The 23435-nt window shown below is 36.8% G+C and overlaps 1 protein-coding gene across 1 annotated transcript in view; it reads left to right on the forward strand.

Annotated features, from left to right (window-relative positions):
• USP10 (ubiquitin specific peptidase 10) overlaps positions 1-23435 on the forward strand; it is a 49490-nt gene that overhangs the window by 20643 nt on the left and 5412 nt on the right. Inside the window, exons 3-11 of the mRNA XM_065640805.1 lie at positions 2122-2167; positions 7014-8039; positions 13433-13524; positions 14525-14634; positions 15097-15152; positions 16602-16705; positions 17459-17558; positions 18276-18456; positions 22145-22310. Coding sequence (XP_065496877.1) covers positions 2122-2167; positions 7014-8039; positions 13433-13524; positions 14525-14634; positions 15097-15152; positions 16602-16705; positions 17459-17558; positions 18276-18456; positions 22145-22310 — 1881 coding nt within the window. The remainder of the gene's footprint in view (positions 1-2121; positions 2168-7013; positions 8040-13432; positions 13525-14524; positions 14635-15096; positions 15153-16601; positions 16706-17458; positions 17559-18275; positions 18457-22144; positions 22311-23435) is intronic.

Consider the following 23435-nt stretch of genomic DNA (forward strand, 5'->3'; position numbering starts at 1 on the left):
CATGCTTCTGTCTTCCCTCAATGTAAAGGAAATGAACACTTCAGCTGTGGATGGGGAAATCCTTTTGTCACATTGTACAAATCTGATGACCATTGTTAATTTGACTTGGTTTCCTGTAACTTAATTTTACAAGTATAATTAGTATAGCACACCGCTAAACAATGAAAGTGCATGAAGGGAATGGGGTGGGCTGGTGGGTCAGGGAAACTTAGAAAAAGGCAGCTTGTACTTGCCTTTAGGGATAGCTTTATATCTTTCCTGTTAGGTGGGAAGTAATGCAAAATAGATCTTGAGGTAATACGTGTTTCTTCTGCTAATATTGCTGTTTTCCCCACCATTAAATACTGCAGCAGCAGCATGACGTTGGCATCCTCAGTAGTGTCACCTTAAGTGTCCTACATCAGCTATTCTCATGCTTACATTGGGGAAAATGTCATATCTTGACTTCTATAAAGCTACTCTCATAAAGTATGTTGAGGAAACATGAACCTACAGCATTCAAACCAGTCTTACTTCATTTTATAACAGTCTCAAGTGTACCACTTACTGGTTAGGTACCAAAATAAAAAACTGTGTTGAACAATGTTCTTTCAGTTTGTCCTTGATCTGGTTCAGTTCAATGTTTTAATTATGTGGATGATGAAATAAAAATTATCCTTATTAGTTTTACACTGTGCAGATATTTCAGAGAAGAGTGGTCTGAAAAAAAAAATAGGGTGAAATTCAAGCAGCCGACTGAGATTGTAATTCTGCAGTGATGTTTGACATACATTCTGTTGGGGGTAGTGCCAGTTCTGGGAGCCCCAGCACCTCTCGATACTGGTGTCCTTCCGAAGTCCCTTACCTATAGACTGTTAAAGCTAAAAGTTGTTTAGAATGTCTCTTACACAGATGTTCTATCAGACACCTCTTGGCTAAGATGATTCTGATGACCCAGTTGTATGAAAAAGGTCAACTCAGAAAGCTGATATCTAGGGGACCAATAGATGAACTACTTTTTAAAAATTTTTTTAGTTTGGATTTTCTTAAGCTCTTGGAATTAGAGAAAAACAAGAATTACAAGTTTTATCATAAACTGTTTACCGTAAACTTTTAGAATACATTTTTAGCTCTGACTATAAAATTATATTGAATCTGTGTTTGATATTAATGTGGAATAATAGGTTGTTAAAAGCTTGGAGCCTCATTTATTCTCATTTTTCACCCAGAAAGTTGATGTATTAAGATGTATTATGGTTTATAAATAGATTTTACAGTATGTGTTCTTTTTATGCAATTTTTTAGTACTGGAATTTTAAGAATATATTTCTTGCCACTTCGATGCACTGTTGTCTACAGTGCTTTAAGTAGGTGATTTATAAGTATCTTTAGCTTTAGAGAACTGAAGACTTGAATGGAGAAGTCTCTGATATTTGTTACAGCATTATAATTTCAGCTGCTGGGGGAGTTTGGGGGCAGACGAGGGGGAATTAGAAGTTGCCCACCTGTGGTTACTCAATACTAAGGGATTCTATCAACCACTGAGTCCATAAAATGGTGCCGATGTTTTATATTAGACATGTTTACAGTCCACTGTATGCTGTGGTTACATTATGCTTAGGCTGATGATCAAAAAGTTTTGGGTTTTTTTCTTTAAATGTGATTAAGAGTACACTTTAGCTGAAACGTTTGAAGGGCAACACTGTAGCTGAACTGGATTGAGAGTCAAAAGGTTTAGGTGTGACTATTGTCTGTGCAAAACTTGGTTTCATCCTTTCACAGGTAATTTGGTCCGTCTTCAGTTTTTCTCTAAAAGGTGATTATGTTCCTCATTTTACAGTTGTGGTGAGTTACTGTAGATGAGGGAAGATCTGATGCTGTGAGGTGAATTGCTTGAGAAGTTGATGAGCCTGTGGTGTGTAACCAAGATTATCTTTCCGTAATTATGGTAATCTGCAAGGACACTTCAAGCTACAGTGTGGGATTTGATAAATATAGAAGCATGAGTTCAAGACATGCTCTCAGAAAATCAAACCTTAATAATGATATTTTTAAAGGATTCAAATGTTTCAAATGAAACTGATGTCAGATGCTAATAGTGTTGCTTATCTTTAAATAAGTTTCATTTCTTTTTTTGCACAGCTCCCTCCATACAATGACACAGTTTCATGTGGTATTAAGTCCACAGGTAAGTTGCACAATGGTAAGAAATCAAGATCCATTTTTTAAACTTAATGGTTTTGACACTTTCCTTGATTTAGTATGACCTCTCTTTAAATTTAATATTTAGAACTTGATCAGCAGCTATATATGCATATATTTGGCAGGTTTTTTTTTTTTTAAAGGCCTTTAATGACTGAGATCCATGAGAGTATTTGAAAATACGTCATTGAACTTTAGCTAATTAGAGTGGACGTTCTTATTCCCCTCAGTTGTGCTACCACACAGTCTTAATGTCTTGCTGGAATATTGTAGGATGCAGCTGTAAAAATGGGAGGAGGTGGAAGCTTGTTAGAGAACTTGTACCGAAGAAGTGAGTAACTAGTGTGGCGTTCAGCTGGCCCTCCTGTAAGAATCATAGTGTATTTTCTGGCAGTTGCAACCTGCTCTGTTCAATGTTCCCTTCGACATCCTTGTTTCTATCTGGTTCACCTATTTTTCTGGAAAATACTCTTTTTTTTTTTTTTTTTTTTTTTGGTGAAAGTATGACTCTTGATGTAAAAATGCATTAAAGAGTTCCTGGTTTAAAGCTGGAACAATCACGTGCCTACTGTGTCTCAACCTGTACACCCTACAGCTTGACAAAGGAACCTGGCCTTACTTCATACATAAAGTTGACAGTTAAGTGAGAGCTGCCATGTGATCACAACTATATAGTTTAAACCAAACTTTCCTCAATATTTTAAGCAGCAGGTAAATTAATGTTTGTTTTTTTCCCAGAATCAGAGTAGAGCAAGAAAGCTGAGACTTACCCAGATGTATATGAGAATGATACAAGTGACATCCAGATCTCCTTCAAAATAATGCAGGTGTCTGACTGGACATTTCTCAAAAGTACTTATGAGGACCAAAATGCACATATTAATGTTTAAGAACACCGGAGCATTATGCTTAGTGACTTTGGCCTTGCATTTAAAGGTAAATAAGATAGCTAGACATAAAGAAGGATAACAGGTCCCATTTGAAAGCAGATGTGCAATATTTCTGAAAATTCAGGACCTCTATTTAGTACAAGACCAGTTTTAGGACCCTGAATAATTTTAAATAGGAGTTTGAAAGGTTCATTAAAAGGACCAAATGGTATAAATTATCTGTTGTTGATGACAGGGGTGTCCAGTCATATATTGCTTTGTCTAACTCTGGATTTAAGTTCTGTTCTTTAAGACTGAGGTTTTAATGTTCACAAGCCATACAGAAAGTTGGTTTATACAAATGTTTTTCAGATCATTCCTAGACCCTGAGAGAGCCCCTCCTAGCCCTGAGATTAGGTAATGACAGCAAATTAGGTTTTGCCTGAAAAATGTCTTTAACAAGCCTGCACTGTACCGTGCGTGCACATTATTACTGTGACGGCTGCATAAGAAGCTGTGGAAACTAAAATGGAATGCTATGCTTACGCAGAATATTTATAATTATAATCAAATGACACACATTGCCCAAGTTGTCACCCCCCCAATAGCCTAATTTTTTTTCCCGTACTTATCTTCAGTATTTAACTTTATTACAGAATTAGAAGATCCATTAATGCTCACTAGGAATAATCAGATCATGGCTGAAGCTCTAATATGCAGAAATCTGTTCAGACTAATTAGTAGTATGTATTCACAGCTTTTGTTATTGTACATAAACTTTGTCTTTTGAGCATCTGTTGATACTTGTTTCAATATGCGTGTCATGTTGTTCATGACAGATATATCTGTTTCAGTCCGTTCAGAAATAGCACTGTGAACTAGATTGAAACAAAGATGCCCGGAAGCAAAGTGGAAAGTCAAAACAAACAGAAAAAAACTACCTCTCATTTTTTCGAAGGAACTTGACTCAGCAAATGAGCTTCTGCCAGTCATCCCATAGACTAACTATACAGTAGCTACTGGTATTTATTATTCTAATCCTGCTGGAAGGTGTAAAGTTGTAATTCCTCAGATGTAACTTCCTAACTTTTACCTTAAATGCTAGAATGTTCATGTTGCACCCTCAGCTAAATTACCATTGTGCCATAACTGTAAGGGAATGTGTGTTGTTTTCTGCTCTCCACTTGCTCTGAGTTGGCTCTTGTGATTGTGTAGTGCACAGTAAGCTGAGAAGTTCCCCAAAACAGAAGAAAAAATACTCACTTGGATTATTTTTTCTGCTAGGTTAGTGTTCAGTAACACAAGTGCTGGAAGCTTGGTGGAGAGTAGAGGAACCGGGCAGGAAAGCTAAGTGAGAATTCTCACTGTTGGCTGTAGTAGACTTAAATCACCCACCAAGGGAAACCATGTGCTTCGTTTCGAAGCAATTATTATTTTTTTTAACTGGGATTTTGGAAAAAACCAGAACTCCCGGGTTATTTGGAATCGGTAGGGATTTGAAATGTGCCCAATAATTCATTTTTATCATGGCTGGAGAAATATTAGCTGTTACCAGTTGTTGCTTCTGCTTTTTGCTGTCGTAACAAAGGGTAAAGAACTGGCTCTTGGTTCATGCTTGAACTAACAAGTTGCTCCATGAGCAGATGAACTAATGAGGAACAGTTTTGTTGTAGATTTGTGTCCTGTATCCCTTGAAATCCCGTGCTTTGCATTTGCAACCAGCTGAAGCTGTGGCTGGGTTCGATCTGCGTCCCCCTGACACATCAGCCATTTGGTAGCATTGGAACCAGTTAGTGTTGCTGCTCACCAGTTGGGTGATCCTTGAGATCTCCCAGCCCTTCCTTCTGAAGTTGGTATCAGGGCAGCAGCTTTGCACCTCCCTGCCTTTAGGCTCCTTATTTTTTCAAAAAAAGAAGCTGAAGCCCCTTTGGCGATAGCTGGGCAGTGATTGCAGGAGTAGTTGGTGAATGGGGGATTGCCAGGGACGATGTTGTAAAACACTTTCTCATGGGTGTGGGGAAGAGGTGAGGAAAATTTGAAATTCAGGCTTTTATTAACATGATTTAGAGAAATGTGTATGGAGGGATTTTTTGGTAAATTTTCCTTTAGCCTGGCAGCAAGATTGAAATTGATAGCTCAGCTGTGTTTACTTCTCATTTAGTTAGGTTAGTAAATCAAAGTGTTAAGAGCAATTAACAGCTGTATCTACTTGTTTTTAATGTGATTTGGCATGAAGTTATATTCATTTATATTCAGTTATATTTGGTGAGAGCTACAGACATGTAAAATATATAATATATTACTTAAGACTGATCTTTATTTGTTAATTGATGATATTTTGGTATTGCGTGTGTAAATCAGACCTCAGCACACTGAATGTTTCATTACTCTTCATTTGATAGTGAAAAAAAAGCGTAGATCGTAGTTGTCACTGTTGAGGCTGTTTTGTTTGTTTGGATTTTGATGTTTGTTTAAGTTAAAATTTTCATTGGCAGAGTTTTCTAGAAAGCATTTGGAGAGTTTCAAAGCAGTTATGTTGGCAGTTATATATCAAAATACTCTCCACTAGACTCTGTCCTCCCATAGGATTATTTCCTGAGGTGTAGGAATAACGTTTTTTCCTTAGGAACTGTTGTTTGCTTTTAGTTGTGTTTAAGAAACAAACCAAAACAATAGTCATTTTTAATGAGTGTCTGTGGTAAACCTGAAAACATGCATCTGTTGACATGTCATACATAGAAGTGTTTGGTTCTCTAGTGTCTTTAAAAATTTGAAATGTGTCTATTTTTGGTTTGGTGTTGTGTCCTGCCCACTCCCCCCCATCTTTGAGAAAACAAAATATTAAAATTCATCTCTTTGAAACAGTAACATACATATCATAGAAAGACCTGCAGAACTTTAGTACTGAAACGTGAGCTAACCTTCAACGTTTGTGAGACTCAGTTTCATTAATTTTATCACTTTATTTGATAATTATGGAAATAGTTGTAAATTAAGTATTCAATGTTACCAGTTAGCCTGCATGCATTATAAAACTAATTAAGTTCCAGGAAATTGCAGTACTTCGTCACTGAAAATATTTTGTGATACTGCAGCCTGCCATGAGAATATTTCTTAGGGTTTCTTTAAAGAGCGTGTCAAAGTTCCAGGCGAAATAAAGAAATTAAGAGTAACAACAACAAAACAAAACCCAAAGCACAAACCCAGTCCTATTCACAAATTTTTCAGTACTGCTTGTATGTACGAGTTGAACACATTTATGTTGTGATTATTGACATAAAATCATATAGTCATATATATCATATTCTCATACAGTAAGAAATTCAACTGCGATGAAATTAAATAAGTTGTCGATGAGCCTAGAGTTAAAACTGTAATTGCCATGTTTTCATACAATTAATGAAAATATTTTTCAGTTATTAATGATTATGATAAATCTTTACACATTAGGAAAAACAAATGAAGCAAACCTCCCAAAACCCAGACTCCACATGTGAATGTTATTTTTAAAAGTTAAACAGGTAAAGGCTTGGATTTTGTAACTGTCAATGGAATACACTATCTTTAGAAGTGTAGAGTTCAGTATTGCACCATGTTTTATATGTCATTATCCAGTAATTAACTTATTGCAGAATATTGCTAAAGTGAATGACCTTTAATAATTTTTCTCAATAGGTGAATTTAATAGGTGTTATTTGCAGGAACTGTGCAGTGACTTTGAAAATTCCATACTCTGTTTAAGAAGACGTGAATCATACACTGTCTTTAAGAAAACGATGTTTTGAAATGTTCTTCAGGTATTAGATAGAGTGTAAGAATTATTTTAGTTTGAAGGAATGTAGTTTGCTTTCTTGAGTTTGTAGTAGTTTGTTTTCTTGAGGAAAATATGGGTTTTTTTTCTTGACTTTGTAGCTTTTTAATTAGATGTCATTCACTAACTCAGGTTTGCTTTCTCTTGTTCAGGGGAAGAGTATCAGAGAATTGAATTTGGTGTTAATGAAGTTATTGAGACGCAACCAACCGTACTAAATAACACCGACTACAGTATTTCAAGTACTCTGAATCCTCAGGCTCCGGAGTTCATTCTCAGTTGTGCACCTGCTCAGAAACCCCCTGATGATACTCTCAGCGAAACCAACTACAACTCCATTGACTGCCAGTTCACTGACCCAACCCTCGCTTTGGATGGCAGTTCTAATGCTGAAAACGATGGCTTGGCTGGAGGCCTTGGGCAAAGGGAGCGTAAAAAGAAGAAAAAAAGACCGCCTGGATACTACAGTTACTTGGAAGATGTCAGCGATGGCGTCGCTCCCCCAGAAGCTCTTGTAAATGGCCATGCAAATTCATCGGGACTAAACAGTATAAGCACGGAGGATACGGAACTGACGGGAGACATCCCCTCCCTGGCCACCCCAAGGACTTGCAACAGCCCGGACAATTCTGTGGACTTCGTTAACGAAGCTGTCTCTGATGATTCTGTTTCTAGCGCACTAGACAGTAGCAGGACTGCAGGGCAGCCTGAGGTATGCCGTGTTACTAATTCTGAACCGTTTTGCATCCCCGCAGAGACTGGCAGAGATAGCCCTTTAAGGACAGCTGTTGTACAGTCTTATGCTGGTACTGATACTACTGAAAATCTTGGCGTTACTAATGGACAAACACTTGAATCCTCTGGTGAGGACACAGCTGCCAATGGGGTAGAATTGCACACTGTGGAAAGCACTGACTCAGACCAAGCTAAGCCTGAGGAAGCTTCACCTACTACTGAGGCAACAGTCCCGGTTGCAGGATCAGTCCCTGTTAATCAGCCTGCGAAATCGTGGGCTAGTCTTTTTCACAATTCCAAGCCCTCTGCTTCCACATCTGTGGTCTATGTTGAGACTAAATATACCCCTCCTGCCACATCTACTCTGGTCCCTGAAAAACAGGTTGAAGTCAAAGAGGGACCTGTTCCAGTTTCAGAGGATCCTGTAGCCATAAAGATTGCAGGTATAGTTAATACACACGAGTGGATGTTTCACTGGAAGGGTATTAACTCTGCTTGTAAACAGGAGTGTGTGCAATATTGATAGAGGAGATCCCTCTGTTAATGTTCTTAGTAAGATGACTGTTCAAACACGGCTATGAAAGATGTAATTGAAATAAGGCAGTTTTGTATCCCCCCGAGTAAACATTCCAATGAGACATTACCATGTCATTATCCCAGATGCGGTAAAACGGTTGCTACTTGTCAAACAATATGTTTAAGTGATCTGTGATTTTTTTTTTTAAATAGCCTGGTTGCATTCGACTGTGTGCTATTGCAATAAGGAGAATACGTTAGAGAAGTTTGTTCTGAAAATGGTGTGTTATATTATCCAGTATTTACAATCTTGTACTGCATTCCATTACAAGAAGAGTATTAATATATTTATGCCAAAGTAGCTGAAATTTGTGGATACTTAGAGTAGCTTGACTGTAACATCTACATAGGTCCTGCTTTAGAAATTCTAATTCAGGAGATAGTTTTATACTTGACAATTTGCTCTTTGAGAGGTCTGTGTTTCAAATTTTGAGGAATTATCCTGGACTGTTACAAACAACATTATATTATGCAGAAACAATGCGAGCTATTGCCTGTTCAAGAATAACCATAAGAAACTGTCCAGAGGGTACATCGGGAAAAGCAGCGCGTGATACGAAGGCTTTGACCATTGGTCCTGTCGTATTGGTAGTTCTAATGAAAAATGCTAAAATGTGCCCGAGATCATTTTTGCAGATTCAGAAAACACGAAGAAAAATATCCATTTGGTTGCATTTTGTGTCACTGACTCATGAGTGTTGGAACAAAAATAATTATTTTGAATCTTTGAAATAGTCCGTGTGTGAAAAGGCTTGCGCAAAACCCTGCTATTTATGCTACATGATAATTTACAAGTACAATGGCGTTTCATGTGTGACAGCTTCAAGTTAAAGTTTTCTGCTCTAACCGGAAGCTGACCTGGAGATTTCTATTCAGAATACCCAGAAGTATATACCTGCCTCTCATCCCCTCTTTAGTAACAGTTTTGTTACTGAAAATTGCCTGTTGAGAGGAAAGTTGTCAAGATAATTCATATTTCCGTGTGTTTTTCGCTTGTGTTACGCATGCACTTAACTGTTAAATAATGTGTATGAGCAGGTGGTTATGGTTTGTATGAACGCATACATATGGAGTATGTTGTACTCTTGAAATCTTCAGCTATTGTTTCATTTTTTAATGAATTTTAATTTAAAACTGTTTTGTGACAACCATAGAGCTAGAACTGCTTGCTATAGATGAAAACCTTTTTCTTTGCTCTTGTCCAAGTTGTTTCAGCTTTAACTTCCTAGACTGGGACTGTTCCTGTACTAGTTTTTGCCACCAGGTGGGAGCAGAGCTTTTTGTTTTGTGTTTAATGTGTTAAAATAGCAGTGTAACATACACGGTTTTCTTGTGCACCTTCACTATTAGGCAGCTGGTTTTGCACAGGAATAATCTTGAGTATAGATCCTTTTCCAGTGAGAGGGAATTAATTTTCTCACTGTGGCTGATCTAGGGAGGAGTTACATTGCAATGCCCATAATTGAGATGCTCCTGATTTTGATCTAAAATGGTCATGTCAAGATCTGAATGCTGCGTAGTCAGGGCTTTACTGTGTGCAAAGAGGTGTCTTCATTGTCTGGTTTCTTTTATGATGTTCTCTGTCCTTTTTGGAAAATAGGTATGTTAGTGCTTTATTCATACACCCACACTCGACAATGTGTTACATGAGTTCTGTTTGATGATTTTCAGACAGATCAATTGCTCCATTCCGCACATATTTAATCTCAAACCTCCTGCCTAGTTTAGCATCGTTCTATAAGGGTATAATGCTGGATGTTTCTCATAGGCAGCCGCTGATTGTGTTCCTTGTTTTCTGTGTGGCTGAGTTGGAATCCTGGTTTCGGATTTGCTGGGAATTCACCAGTTTCAACTCATGCCAATGGGAGTGAATTTTTGACCACAAGTGCCATAGGGTGCTAAACATGGGTAAAATCTAGACCTGAAGTGTATCGAGTTCAGCAGGCAAAATTAGCAAATTTTCTGACTTACTATCGGAGCTCTGAGACCCTTCTGTACAGTTTTTATTTAGAGCAGGTGCTCAGGACACAAGAAGATAAGTTACTTTTCCAGGGAGCGATTGCTGGTTTGTGCTTTAATTTCACCAGTTAGCACAAGGGAGGTTAATGGTTCACAGGCACCCTGGAGATAGTTCAGTGCTACTGGATTCAACCTGAAAAGATCAGTGGTTTCTTAGTCCTGAAATGTAAATGAAAGCTACACAAGATACGGAGATGAAGATCAGGGCTAGAAAATAAATAAACCAGACAAACCAATTTCATGCTGATCTTGCTGAGAAAATAATACTGAGGAGTTAATTTTAGCAAGTGGGTAAGGAGTATGGTGAGAAGCTTCACCGGTGGACAAGCTAAAGGAAGGAAACCGTGAACTACTGATGGGGGTTTTTTTGGCAAAACTGAAGGCCGGTAACATCGGAATGGTGGAGGAGTACAGGTACAGCGCTTGCATATTTAGAAAGACACAACTGCACTAATTATGCACCTTGGCCTCATTTAGATACTAGGACAGACATTTTAAGAATTCTTTTCTAAGGGATAGTAAGGTCATAAATGGTCCGTATTTGTAAAAAATAAGACACTTTCAGGTTTCAGTTGCCACATTTCAGTTACTACCCTCTGATACGTAACCTGATAATAATGCCTTATATAATGTTCCAAGTAAACTAGGGAAATAAGTGTTTGAAAACTAGTAGCCTTTTAACTGTTCTTGCTAATTTTATTAGAAATTTCAGTGGGAGAAGCTAAAGATTTTTCGAATCCCATTTTCTTGCAGTGTTTTGATTGTGGATGATGGAAGTAACTTCGTATAAAACTTGTTTACTGCAGGCAGAATTTCAGATAAATTGAGGCACACAAGCATTTAAGATCTGATTAAGTCAGGAGTGATTTTAAATTAGAAGGAAGGGAATCAAATAAATGCAAGTATGGAAGGATAGGCCAGAATAGAAATCAAATGCAAGCGTATGGTATGAAGAACAAATGGTTGGTAATAGTATTAGAGCATATAAGGATCTGGAAGTTCTGGGGAGTTGATAAGTGTCCTTAGTAAAGCTGAAGGAGACAAAGTTTTTTTCCATTGTTTAGTGCCAATCTACATAGAAAATATGGGAGAGAACTATAATTCTGTTGTTGCTGTTGAAGACTCGATGAAAACATCAGTCTTTGGGCAGTGCTTCTCAAGGAAGATGTGATAGTGCAGCAGAGGAAACAGAAGCGAGATCTGAAAACCAGAGTCTTCTGGCAAACGTGGCAAAATTGGATTTACTTAGTGGCGGATGAAATTGTTGGAGTGATGACGGATGTGACTTCCAATACGTAGAACATCTTCATGAAGAAGATGATGATTCGCTGCTCTCCCAAGACTGTAGTGAACAGGACAAGAATTACTTAGTTTAATTTGTTACAAAGGTGTTCCAATGTTACATAGTAGAAAATTTCTAAATGTTATCATAATATTCTTGGTATATTTTCAAATCAAGCCCATTATTTCACAATTCAGTATCTGCCAAAGGGAATTTGATTTCTGGTTAGTGATGTGTCCTTTATAACACGTTTTGCAACTTCAAAGAAGTTTTCTCATTGTTCTAAGTGTATTTTTGTTCTGATACTCTTGTAAAAGTTCTTGAAGTTATTGTGTAAATGTTGGATGCGAGATGAAAATGTGGTATTGAGTGTAATTGCTGTACACAAAAATAATGCTTTGTGTTAAAAAAACCTCACTGTAATTGCTCTAGACATTGTTTACAAAGCAATTTTATGACCACAAGAGGATGCTAAAGGTCCTAATAATAATTTTATTTAGTGTGATACAAAAATAGGGAAGAATACAGTTAACATAAAAAGTTATCGAAAGGCATTCCAATTAAATACTTTTTTCATTCTCTTCATCCTAAATTTCAACAGTGCTTAGTTGTCTCACCAGAAAGATTGTGTGTCTGCATGATACGTTTCAAACTTTGCTGCATTAACTATAGTCAGAAATACTAGAGCATTAATAATTGAATAACGAATATATTTTGACACTCACAGAAGGATTTTCATCTGTGCTTGGTGCTAATGCCTTCTTGTTCTACATCTTTTTGCTGTCTGCCCTTTCAGGTGTCAGGTTCTTTATGTAACAGAGGACTGATTTAAATACTTTGTAATTTTTGGTCATGTTTTCGTTTGGCTGGAACTGGTGTCGTCAGCAGGAAATATGATCTTATAGGTGAAGAGATAGTCTGGAAGTAGAAGGACATGGATTTTGCCTGCAGTTCTGCCAACTCCTCTGCTCAGTTATAGATTTGTGACTCTGCTTTTCTCCGTGTCACGTTATCTTGTCTGTTTAGATAGATAGTCCTTCTAGTGAATATCTCAAACTCTCTTAAGTTTACACAGTGTAGCATATAAGGGCTCTAGAGGCCCTCACGTTTATTATAGAAATAAATAAGCCCCTTGGTAGAAAATTGCAATATTTATTTGCATTTTTTATTCTGTCTTGTATACCTCTTGTCCTTGTTTTGCAAATTTAAAATATACCAGATCCAATATTTTCCTTAAACAGTTTTTATTTAGGTACCTAAATAACAGGTCAGACTTCCTGGAAAAACTCCCCCTCTTGCTGTCAGTTCCATAACTGAGACAGACGTATTTATGTTCAGTGGTTTCTCATTTTTAAACTTGGGCCATCGCTGAAGTTTTCGAAAGCAGGAAAACAGGCATTTTATTATGTAAGCCTGTTATCTTGTAGATTTTGGAAATCTTAAAGCAGGAAATAAAACATACCGTTCAGAAGACCATGTTAACACTTGCCTGTCCTGTTTGCGCTAAGATATTTTTGTCGTAAGATAGTATATGTTGCAACTTGTAAACGGAGACTGCTATATCTGCTTCAAAGCAGAAGAATTTGGGAAATACTTGGTAAAACTGGTGGCAGGGGATTACAGCTAATGGCAATTTATATCTATATATGTATCTATATAAATAAAAGTACATAATTTTAGTAAAATGAAACAAAAACCAAATAGGACTTTTCAGTTTTGAAATGACAATGGTTTTTGTACCAGCATCCTCCTCATCCAAATTCCAGGATGTCTTCAGTTGAAGAAATGTGTCTGATTTGAAATGTGAGCAGCGTTTAAATGGAGCAAAGCTATTTGCAGAAGTTTTTGGGAATCTCGTTGATTGATTTGAGTTATGCTGTCATGTGTCAACATGTATTTGTTTTGATGGCTAGTGTGTGCGTTTTGTTGATGCTCAGTTTACTGTTTCTCATTCTGCAGAAATACTGGAAAATGTAAGACTAATACATAAACCAGTGTCTTTGCAACCGCGAGGGCTGATCAACAAAGGAAACTGGTGCTACATCAATGCTGTATCCTTCCCTTGGAAAAAATTAATGCACTTAAGTTAAAATTTGTGTACTAAATCTGTCAAAAGCTTTTCTGGATTTTTCTGGTAAGTATTTTATAAAAGCGTTTGTCTTCCCACGTCCTGCTACTGAGATTAAAATGTTTGAGGGTAGCATCTAGAAATCCAGGGGTATTTTTGATCATCGAACTTTGCGTCCAGGGTTCCCCTGCGGGTGGTTGCACAATCCCAGTTTGCAATTTGTCTCTCTTACCTCTGTGAAAATATTTCAGAACTGCAACTTTCTCATGACTGAAAACCTTCTTGTAATTTCTAGTTCCATTTACTCATTACTCTGTGCATCAGCTGAAGTGGTTATTTGTCTTTCATACTTCAAGTAACTGTTCTTTGTTTTGGCAGTTTGGTAAGTAGATGGATTGTTTGGTTTTCTGTTGAGCAGGCTGTCACTATCATATCATCCGTGTAAATCCAGTGCTTAAAATAATCCTTTTACAGCAAGATGGAAGATTAGCTCACTCTTAATGTATTAGAATTGTCTTTGTCTGCAAAAATAACTTTTACCTCGGGTAACAGAAATCTTCCTTCTTCAGTGCTGTACTATGTTAGTTATTAATATTTTTTTATTAAGGTATATCTCGTGTGTTAGCAATGGCTCGTTGCAAGTGACAATTAGGATGCTTTAACTGCTAGTTCTGCTACTGGAAAATATTAAAGACTAATTTCAAGACTCATCGTTGCAGAACCTAATAACTTATTTCCAGCCCAGCAATTCTCCTTTAAACACCAGCTTTTATCTTACATAACCACTTCTGCACTCATCTGCTTGTCTGTATTAGCTCCCATTTGTTCAGTCTTACAATGTGACGTGGGATTTGTTACTCAATATTTGCACGCTGTAGGGGTCCAGTTAATATGTCTCTCTAATTGCTGAGATTGTTGCCTTTGTTGTCATTTCCCTGCCACTCCAGGCTTTTTCTGAATTTTTCCTTAATTCCACCGCGTAGACCCTGCAAGCCTTGGTTGCTTGCCCTCCAATGTATCATTTAATGAAGTCCATTCCAATGTATTCCAAATCGCAGCGGCCGTGTACCTCAACACCCATGATAGACAGTTTGTAAGTAGCTTGTTAAAAAAGGAATAAAAATGAAATCTCTCACCTCACTTAAGCCCATTCAGAAATATCTAACAAATGATTATTTACTGCAATTGTTGAAAGCTGATATGTATCCAGAAATATTTTGTGTGTGGTTTTTTTGGTGATAGCTGGCTTTTATAATGAACTTCATATTTTGCAATGGCTTGACTAGCCTAGTAAGATACTTGCCTGAGGAATATCAGTTTTAAGTAGTGTTTAATACACAAAAGTGAACTGTGAGAGCTGCAAGAACTAACCTAACAGCTTAGTTTCCTTAGCAATGATCAGGTTAATTTTTGTCTGAAGTTCACTCAGACTGCATTATGATATTCTTCAATTATTTTTTTGGCAGTTGGAATGACAGTGATCTAATTTTATTATTTGTCCTTCTAAGTCTTAACTTGCTGCTCATGTCTAGTTGTTCCTTCCATTCTGTTTCAGTGTTCGTTTAATGAATGAGTTCACTAATATGCCTGTACCTCCTAAAGCGAAACAAGGTGAGTGGGAATAGGGGGAGAAGAGTCTTAAAATCCTGGTAAGAAGGCTCTGGGATAAGGATCTGCATTGTGCCGTGTACTTGAGACCTTTAAATACTGGTGCTTGATCCCCTTCGTGGCTCTTCAGACTTCTGGGGTTTCTTGATATTTTGAAAAGTTTGCTGTTGCTTTTCTGTCAGTGTTATGATTTTTTTTTTTATTGGTGATTCTTGTCAAGTTATAGGTGCTGCACCTTATGTTTTTTTCTTTTATTTGGTGGACCAAATGTACAGGGGCAATAATAACAGTTTTTTTGTTGTTAAGGTGTCTTCGAAGAACATGCCCTTTCTAACAAAACCATTTGATATTCACTGTATTTTACTCACTCTCTCACATATTTCCAGCTGTTTGCTTTATCAAGTTGCTCAATTCTATCATTCTTCCTTAAATACTAAAAAAATTAATTTGAAACAAAACAGGTCCCTAATAGGTCTCTTTAAGAGCTGGAAATTGCCGACAGGCACGTTATCGAGGCTTTTAATTCCTCCCCATCCTCTGCACTATTTCAATGTGAAAACTTTCAGAAGTGCATGGTTCTTGCTAATAGGTGCTTAGTATCAATGATGATTGTGTAGTGAGGAACAGAACATTTTTGATGCAAATAAATTATCTTGTAGGTTTCGTTTTTTAATCTCTAAACCAAATCTGTTGTATTAGAAACTTATAGAAATAAAAAAAAAAAACACAGTTTGAGGAATGTGTTTATGTAACATTATAAGAAAATATCATGAGGAGCTGGTTGTTCCAGTGATTTCCAAACAGTTCAGACATTTCTGTGGTTTGCTGCCTAAGTTTTGTTTCTGTGAAACAAATCGTACTGTCTTATGCAACTTATTATACTTCTAGGTCATTTTATTTTATTGTGTAGTTTTCAAATATAGTTTCTGAGGCTTTGTGTTGCCGTTAGGTTAAACATTCTGTCCATCTGTATCTTGTTTGTGCTGTTTGGGTTTTTTTGGTTTTTTTGGGTTTTTTTCTGCAGTGAGGAAAAGTGATCTATTAGAATTCCAAATATATAAAAGATTTAAGGAAGTGTTCTTTGAATACAAAAGTAGTACAACAATTTAAATAGAACCAGAATTGTTCTTTTATGATGGCTGTGGGTATTCTTGTTAACCTTCACTGTTGACTATAAAAAGAGAGTATTAACTTTTCCAGACCATCTGTAACTCTGTGTAGGGCGATGCAAGATGTTTGTGTGTTGGTTGGTTTGTTTGTTTTTTAAATATGTATACAGATAAGAATTGTATCTTAGGAATTCTGAGCTTGAGTCACTAAAATTGTAATAAAACTATTACTAAAAAAAAATTACGATTCCAAAATCTAGTGATGTGTGAAGAGAATGTGAAGGTCTTACATAGAAAAATTTCTGTATATTGTTATTTATATGAACTTCTCTTTGCCTTGCAGCTTTAGGTGATAAAATTGTGAGAGACATCAGACCAGGAGCTGCCTTTGAACCTACGTACATTTATAGACTTTTGACAGTTATAAAGTCAAGTCTCTCAGAAAAGGTGGGACTTAAAAATCTTAGACTTCTGTAATTGTATTGCAGGGTGATTGCTGTCATTAAAGCAATGGAAAGCCATACATAAATATCACTAAAATCAACTGGTTGATTGTTCATTATCATGAATCTAGACTGTCTTGAAAATTAAATTATAGGAAGAAGTTAATTATAAGTTTGGCAGTCTGATACATCAAAAGAATGAATAAATTACGATTGGAATGGCACATCTCTTTATATAAAGAAGATACCTATTGATCTCTATTTAAGAAATGACCAGTTGTTTGTTTCTGCTTGGAATTCAGCTTGGAGTGGTTGAAGGTCCACAGACTTCAAAATATTCTTTCAAGTTTAGTTTCAATTTAAAGAGAAGATAATGGTTCAAAGCAGCTTTTGATTCGGCCTTGGTTTGACAGCAACTTTTAATACTATTTTTAAAAGAAATCACTGCCAACTCGCGTGTTAAATCGAATTCGTATTGAGAAGAATGCAGGAATTCTTGTATGCAGGACAAGCTTATGTGTGTACTTGTTGTTTATGGTAAATTACCAATTAATAATGTAGGGTTTTTTGAACTGGTCAAAAATGAGGGTTAGTTTTAGTAAAACTTAAACTGTGTTTGACTTTACAGCTTGGACTAAGTACTGAGTAAATTGCCTAAATTAATAGCAGAAAGTTAGATGTTCAATGTCATGAACCTTCTGTTAAAATGAAAACATGAGAATGCCATGTAATAATTAAAAAAAACCTTTTTATTCAGGGCAGGCAAGAGGATGCTGAAGAATACTTGGGATTTATCCTCAATGGACTACATGAAGAAATGCTGACCCTAAAGAAACTTCTTTCTCCACATAATGAAAGTTAGTGGGATTTTTTTTGTAGCAAACTTTTTTTCAAATACTCCCCTTTCTTTGTGGTGATTCTGTAATACAGAGAAATGCAGAACTATTAGAATTCATATGCAGACTAAAAAGCCATTTTATTTTACAGTGGCTTTATGTTTGGGTCCCCTATGAAAAATGAAACAAGTCACTGTTAGTCTCAGCCAAGCGTAGATCACTAGTTATCCAATTTCTCTTTCGTAGGGTAAATTTTTTATGATATAAAATGATCGTTCCATATTTTTTTCTTTAGCCGTGTGCAGTTTATAGCCTCCTGACTTGGGCGCTTGCAAAGAAAATATTTGCTAAGCCTTGGGTTCTCTGTAAAATATCTGTGCAGAAAAGGAGTCATATTTAATAATGGCATAATTATGTTTCCAGAATAACACTTGACTTTCTAATTTTCTACCCCATAAATTTACTACTAAAAATATATCAAACTTTGCTAGAAAATGACATCTGTTTCCATGTGGTCACCAGTGAGCTGCATTCTGTTAATAATTGGATGTGTCCATCTGTGAGTGAGCCTGGAGTACACTTGTTTTCATTGACTTTCTCAAGTCTGTGATCTGTGAAAACATTTTATCCTCTGAAAATTATTTGTATGGGGTTTTTTCCTTTAGAATTCTTTATCTGTACACATGTTGAATTTGTAAAACAAAAAATCAATGCATTTTTTTTCTTCTTCCCTTTGAGAACTTGCAGTGTCCAATGGCCCCGAGGCTCAGACTGTTCATGAAGAAGAGGAGCAAGATGAACAAGGGGAGGGCAGCGAGGATGAGTGGGAGCAAGTGGGACCTCGCAACAAATCATCGGTCACTCGACAGGCTGACTTCGTTCAGACCCCAATTACTGATATTTTTGGTGGTCATATAAGGTATAGTACATTGTCGATAAAGTTGTTGAGACCGTAGGCCACTTTGCCTTTACAGATAATTTTTTCCTCTGCTTTACTTTCTGTATTTTTCACCATTATTGGATAATCAGGTAGAAGAGACTGTTACACAGTTTGTTCAGGCCAGGAGAGTTGAACGTTGTACTGTGAAGAATTTGTTATGCAAGAGAAGGTTCAGACAATGGACCAGAATGATCAAAAGATTGAATCATCTGATTATTGATCAATGGCTTATTGTAGAGTCGGAATCTTCTTAAACATCTTAAAAGAACAGACTGTTTAGAGAACAAAAGCCCTGAATTGCATATAGAGGAGTTTGAAATACATATGCTTTGTGTATTTATATTAATGTCTAAGGATTCCAAAGAACTTTAGAACTATCTAATTTTTGTGACTGCTGAGAAGCCTTGGCTCGTTTTGTAAATAAGGATACTAAGGTATAGTGTGATTTACTAAGAGTTATATCTGGTCAGTAAACTAAGAATGAAATGAAAGAAAAAATTGGAGACTTTTGGTTGTGTGTACCCTTATGCTTCCCAGAGGCAGGAAAGTTATGTGCAGTAGTTAAAAAACAAAATGCTGAAGGTGAAAGAAGTTTGGAAAAATGTAAATTATTGCAAGACGTTACAGGAATGAGAAGAATGCGAGACATTACTTGTATTCAGGTCTGATACTAGATGAAGGCAGAAAGGAGATGCTGAAAGGATATTTTTTGGAAAGAAAGCCTTATGGCTTGTTTGGAGAAATATATAATTTAGAATGAAAGCAAGGTAAACACTTGCTAAAAACATAAATGCTAGACTTGTAGAATTATTTTTAAATTGGAGACAGACACTTAATTGCTAGTGTTTGAGTCCCTGTGTTGCCAGGTATTCGGTCTAGAGGTGTGAATAATGTGGGCTAGTGCCTTCTGCCCGGGAAATGCGCTGAAATGATTCTTCTGGGATTTGAGTCAGACAGCTGGCAAATAAAATTATGTTTTCCATATAAATTGGCAGACAAATGTTTGTGCGTATTGATGAAATTCCGCATTGATGGTATGTTTGCATACCCAAGATATTGTTAATACTCGTGGTATATTTATCATGGACAGAATTGCTTAGATGTTTACGTTATTCCGTTAGTATTCTCTTAGTATTCTTAATTTTAAAACTATCTCCTACAGAAAATGACATAATAATATTGAAAAAAGGCAAAAACTTGCACATAGCAACAGAACCAGAGGGTCCAATCCGACACCTGTTGTCTCCTGTCGCCGCTCCCATTTTATTGAGCCTCCAAACTGGGGCACGCAATTTACCACAGAAACAGGAGCCCGTGTTGGGATGTTGGAAAACTTCATCCTCTGAGGCTGAGAGTGGAGAGAGGAAGGACTGAACACAGAATTGCCAGGAGAAGTCGGCTAAATGAAAGCATCAGAAATTGGGAAAAATCAAATGGAAAAAGCAGCTAGGAAAGCATGGTTTGAATTGGCATCGTTTGGCTTGGGAAACTTCAGGCAGTCCTCAAGGCTTTAATTGTCTATTAAATGCCTATTTAGGCATAATTGTTTAAAAAAACAAAAAAATCTTCCTTAAGCAATGTGAGATTTTCAGGAGCTGGTTTGTTCGTGTGCAGGAATCCCTTTTGACTTGTGCAAATTTCAAATATTTGTTATACAAGCCAGCTCACAGGGCAGCTAAAACCTGCCAAATATTTCCATCAGTAGTACCAGCTTTTCCCTGCAGATGCACAGTTATTTTAAAAGAAAATACATCAATGACTTTGTTGTAGTTTAAGCAGGGTTGCAATGGGCAGTAACTTTTCCTGAAAAATTCTTACTGTAGAGTTCTTAAGGTACCTGTGGGTAAATATCCATTGAAAATTATGCTTTTTACCTTCACCAGCTGAAATGTGTAATTATTCTCATAAGTGATAGTGCTATAGAAAATCAGAGACCAGCAAAGATTTTTGCTACCAAATAAATTTCTGCTTCTCTTTTTGAAGAAAATGTTTTTAATTTCTAATAATTAAAAATCCTTAACGTTATCTTTTCAGAATATTTGCCATATTATTAATTGAAACTTAATCTGTGGACTTGAAAACAGCTGGAGCTATTTAACATTTTTCTGTTGATTGCACTAAATAATGATGAGCTTAAAAAGGGGTTGCAAAGTGTGGCCAAAAGCAGCAAGACTTACACAGTGAAGGGTTTGTTTGTTGAAACCCCGCGCTTGCTGGGTGTTGAAGGTTTTGTCCTTAAATATAGCCAAGGAGGAAGTGTTAAACTGAAATAAAGATGCTACTGTTTTTCATCTGCTCGCCTTCCTCTAAAGGATGTATATTTGCCAATATAAAGATGCATCAGGGTTCTGTTGGTGCTTCAGGGCTTTGCCTGCGTCAAAGGGGCTTTTTTGGTAGGAGTTTGCAGCTCGGGTATTAAACCCGTACGTTAACATTTTGTGCATGACCTGGAGAAATTTCAGCATAGCTACATCAATTAGAGCTACGTTAATTATCTTACTGCTTGCAAGCTTTGTGAGACACTCTAACAAGCATAACAATATAATACATTAATGATTTCTTTGGCTGTGTAAAACCACACTTTTGTAGCAGCTGGGGCTTTTCAATGTAAATTCCGCTTTCAAAACAAAAATTGAGCCACGTTTGATGGTTTTAAGTTTTCCACAAAGTTTTGGAAAAATGAAAATCGGGAAGAGTCCACTTAGCGCAGTGAGGTTGTGGCTGAAGAGTGAACTGTCTTGCTGTACAAAACAATGATCACCAAGCCAGGTTACTTAAGGGCCGCAACTGAATACACTTTAAACAAAAATAAAAACCAAAAAAACCCCAGGAAACATGTTCTCATGCCTCGAGTCCTTCCTCTTGACAGTTTTCTGAAACTTTCCAGTTTATGTACAAAGGACATGGACAAAGTCTGGACACAGCAAATGATGGGAGGAAAAGGAAATGCCAGTCTTTGATGGGGCATAGTTTATATTTCCTATGGCAAGATGGAAGCAAACAATTTAAAATCACTGTGAAATTGGTCTTAGTGAAGTGACTAAAAACTTTGGTATATTTTTATTGGAGAATCTGGAATCAATTTTAAGTTTTACACTAAAACGTAGAGTTAGATAAGCAGCAGTATTTTGTGCTTCTGAAGATCTGTTGGAAAACATCATTTCAAAACTATCGCCAAAGGAACCCAGAGGTTAATATTTTTAAATGCATTATCAAAAATGTCTGTATTTTTCTTTAAATTTTTGATGCTTATTCAGTTACTGGTTTAATCCTTGCATAAATAAGACGATTCAAATATAATCCTGTTCACTATGCTCTAAGTCAGGGGCATCAAACTCCTTTTCACCGGGGGCCACATCAACCTCGCAATTGCTTTCAAAGTGCCGAAAAAAAGTCATTTCAGGGCTGTATAAATAGGAACAGGCTGATGTGGCCCCCCCAGTGAAAACGAGTTTGACACCTATGCCGTAAGTGGATGTGAAAATCATTTAATTTGCAGTAAAGCATATTCAAGTTGTTGAAACTTAACCTTTGTGCGTTGTTTTGTGTTAACTCTAAATGGAGTTACTTAAGCAGACTTCAGTCTGTTCCTGAAGGTTCTATGTTGTTGAAAATGACTCTGCTTTATTACATTTTAACTTGTTTGTTTGTTTGTTTGTTTCTGTAGATCCGTAGTTTACCAGCAGAGTTCCAAGGAGTCCGCCACACTGCAGCCTTTCTTCACCCTGCAGCTGGACATCCAGTCAGACAAGATCCGCACGGTGCAGGATGCGCTGGAAAGTTTGGTGGCAAGAGAGTCTGTCCAGGGTTACACCACAAAAACCAAGCAAGAGGTGTGTCCTGTTGACCTCTTCACAGTCAAATGCTGCACTTTTTAAAAGGGTTTTTTATACAGCCTTTGCTTTACAAATAGTTACTTGTTAACAAAAGAGGTACCAACCTTTTCAAAGTGTCCTGCAGTGGTAAAACATTCCACACTTGAGCCCATACACTGGAAGGTATTCAAGAAACAGAAGTAACTCTTAAACAAAACCGTGCCTGTAAATAGATATGTTTTCTGAGTTGGTGTAGTAATTGGTTGGAGATTTTGCTGGAGTGCCTATTAAATTAACAGGGCGAACTGTGGTAATAATACATACTATTATGAGTAAAATAGCTTTTAGGTGATCTTAATATACTGATTCCTGGGAATTGCCAGAAGTCCTTAGTAACCTGGAGTCAGGTCCTATATAGAAAAATGATAATGCTCATGATCGAGAGTCAAGAGATTTTGCTCAATTAAAAAATAGTGAAAAACCAAGAGCAGTTATTTTGAGAAATGTTTTTAGGTCATAATTTCTAGGAAGGCAAAACATTTTTGTTCTGCAGTTCCAAGTTCAATTTCAGGTTTTTTAGACAGCAACTTTGTGGATTGTTTGCCTGTAATTATATAAGAATCAATATTTAGTAAAAAAAGGTGTGGTTATAACTAATATTTTTCTCTTTGAATTTTCTTCAGAACCTTTTAAAGAACCCAGCATACTTTTTTAGAGAGAAAAATCTTTAATTACTGATCTGTTCCACAGCTGATTTTGACGGCCGGCTCATTTTTTGGTAGCCTGCATAACAGCTCACTTTGTTTTTCAAGCGACTTCTTGAATGACAAATATCATCTGGTTAATGCAGAGTAATTTTTGAACTGTTGCGTACTAATCTCTTAATACATTAATTGTTGCTAGCCCCCCTGTGAATAGGTCTTTATGTTAATGATACTGTTGTAAGGTGCTTTTCACCAATGTTTTAGGATTCTCTTGGTGAGGCGTGGGGAATGAAGATAATAGTACCAGTTAAAACTGGAGACGCCTGGTGTGGAAACCAGTATCTCAATAGGGAATTGCAGGGTGTGCTCAGGGCACTCTGAAAGCAACACAGAATTCAAACTTTTTAGGAAAGCAGTTGCAATGCTGCTTTTGCATTTC

Source organism: Caloenas nicobarica, chromosome 9 (genome assembly GCF_036013445.1).
Source record: "Caloenas nicobarica isolate bCalNic1 chromosome 9, bCalNic1.hap1, whole genome shotgun sequence".
NCBI lineage: Eukaryota > Metazoa > Chordata > Aves > Columbiformes > Columbidae > Caloenas > Caloenas nicobarica.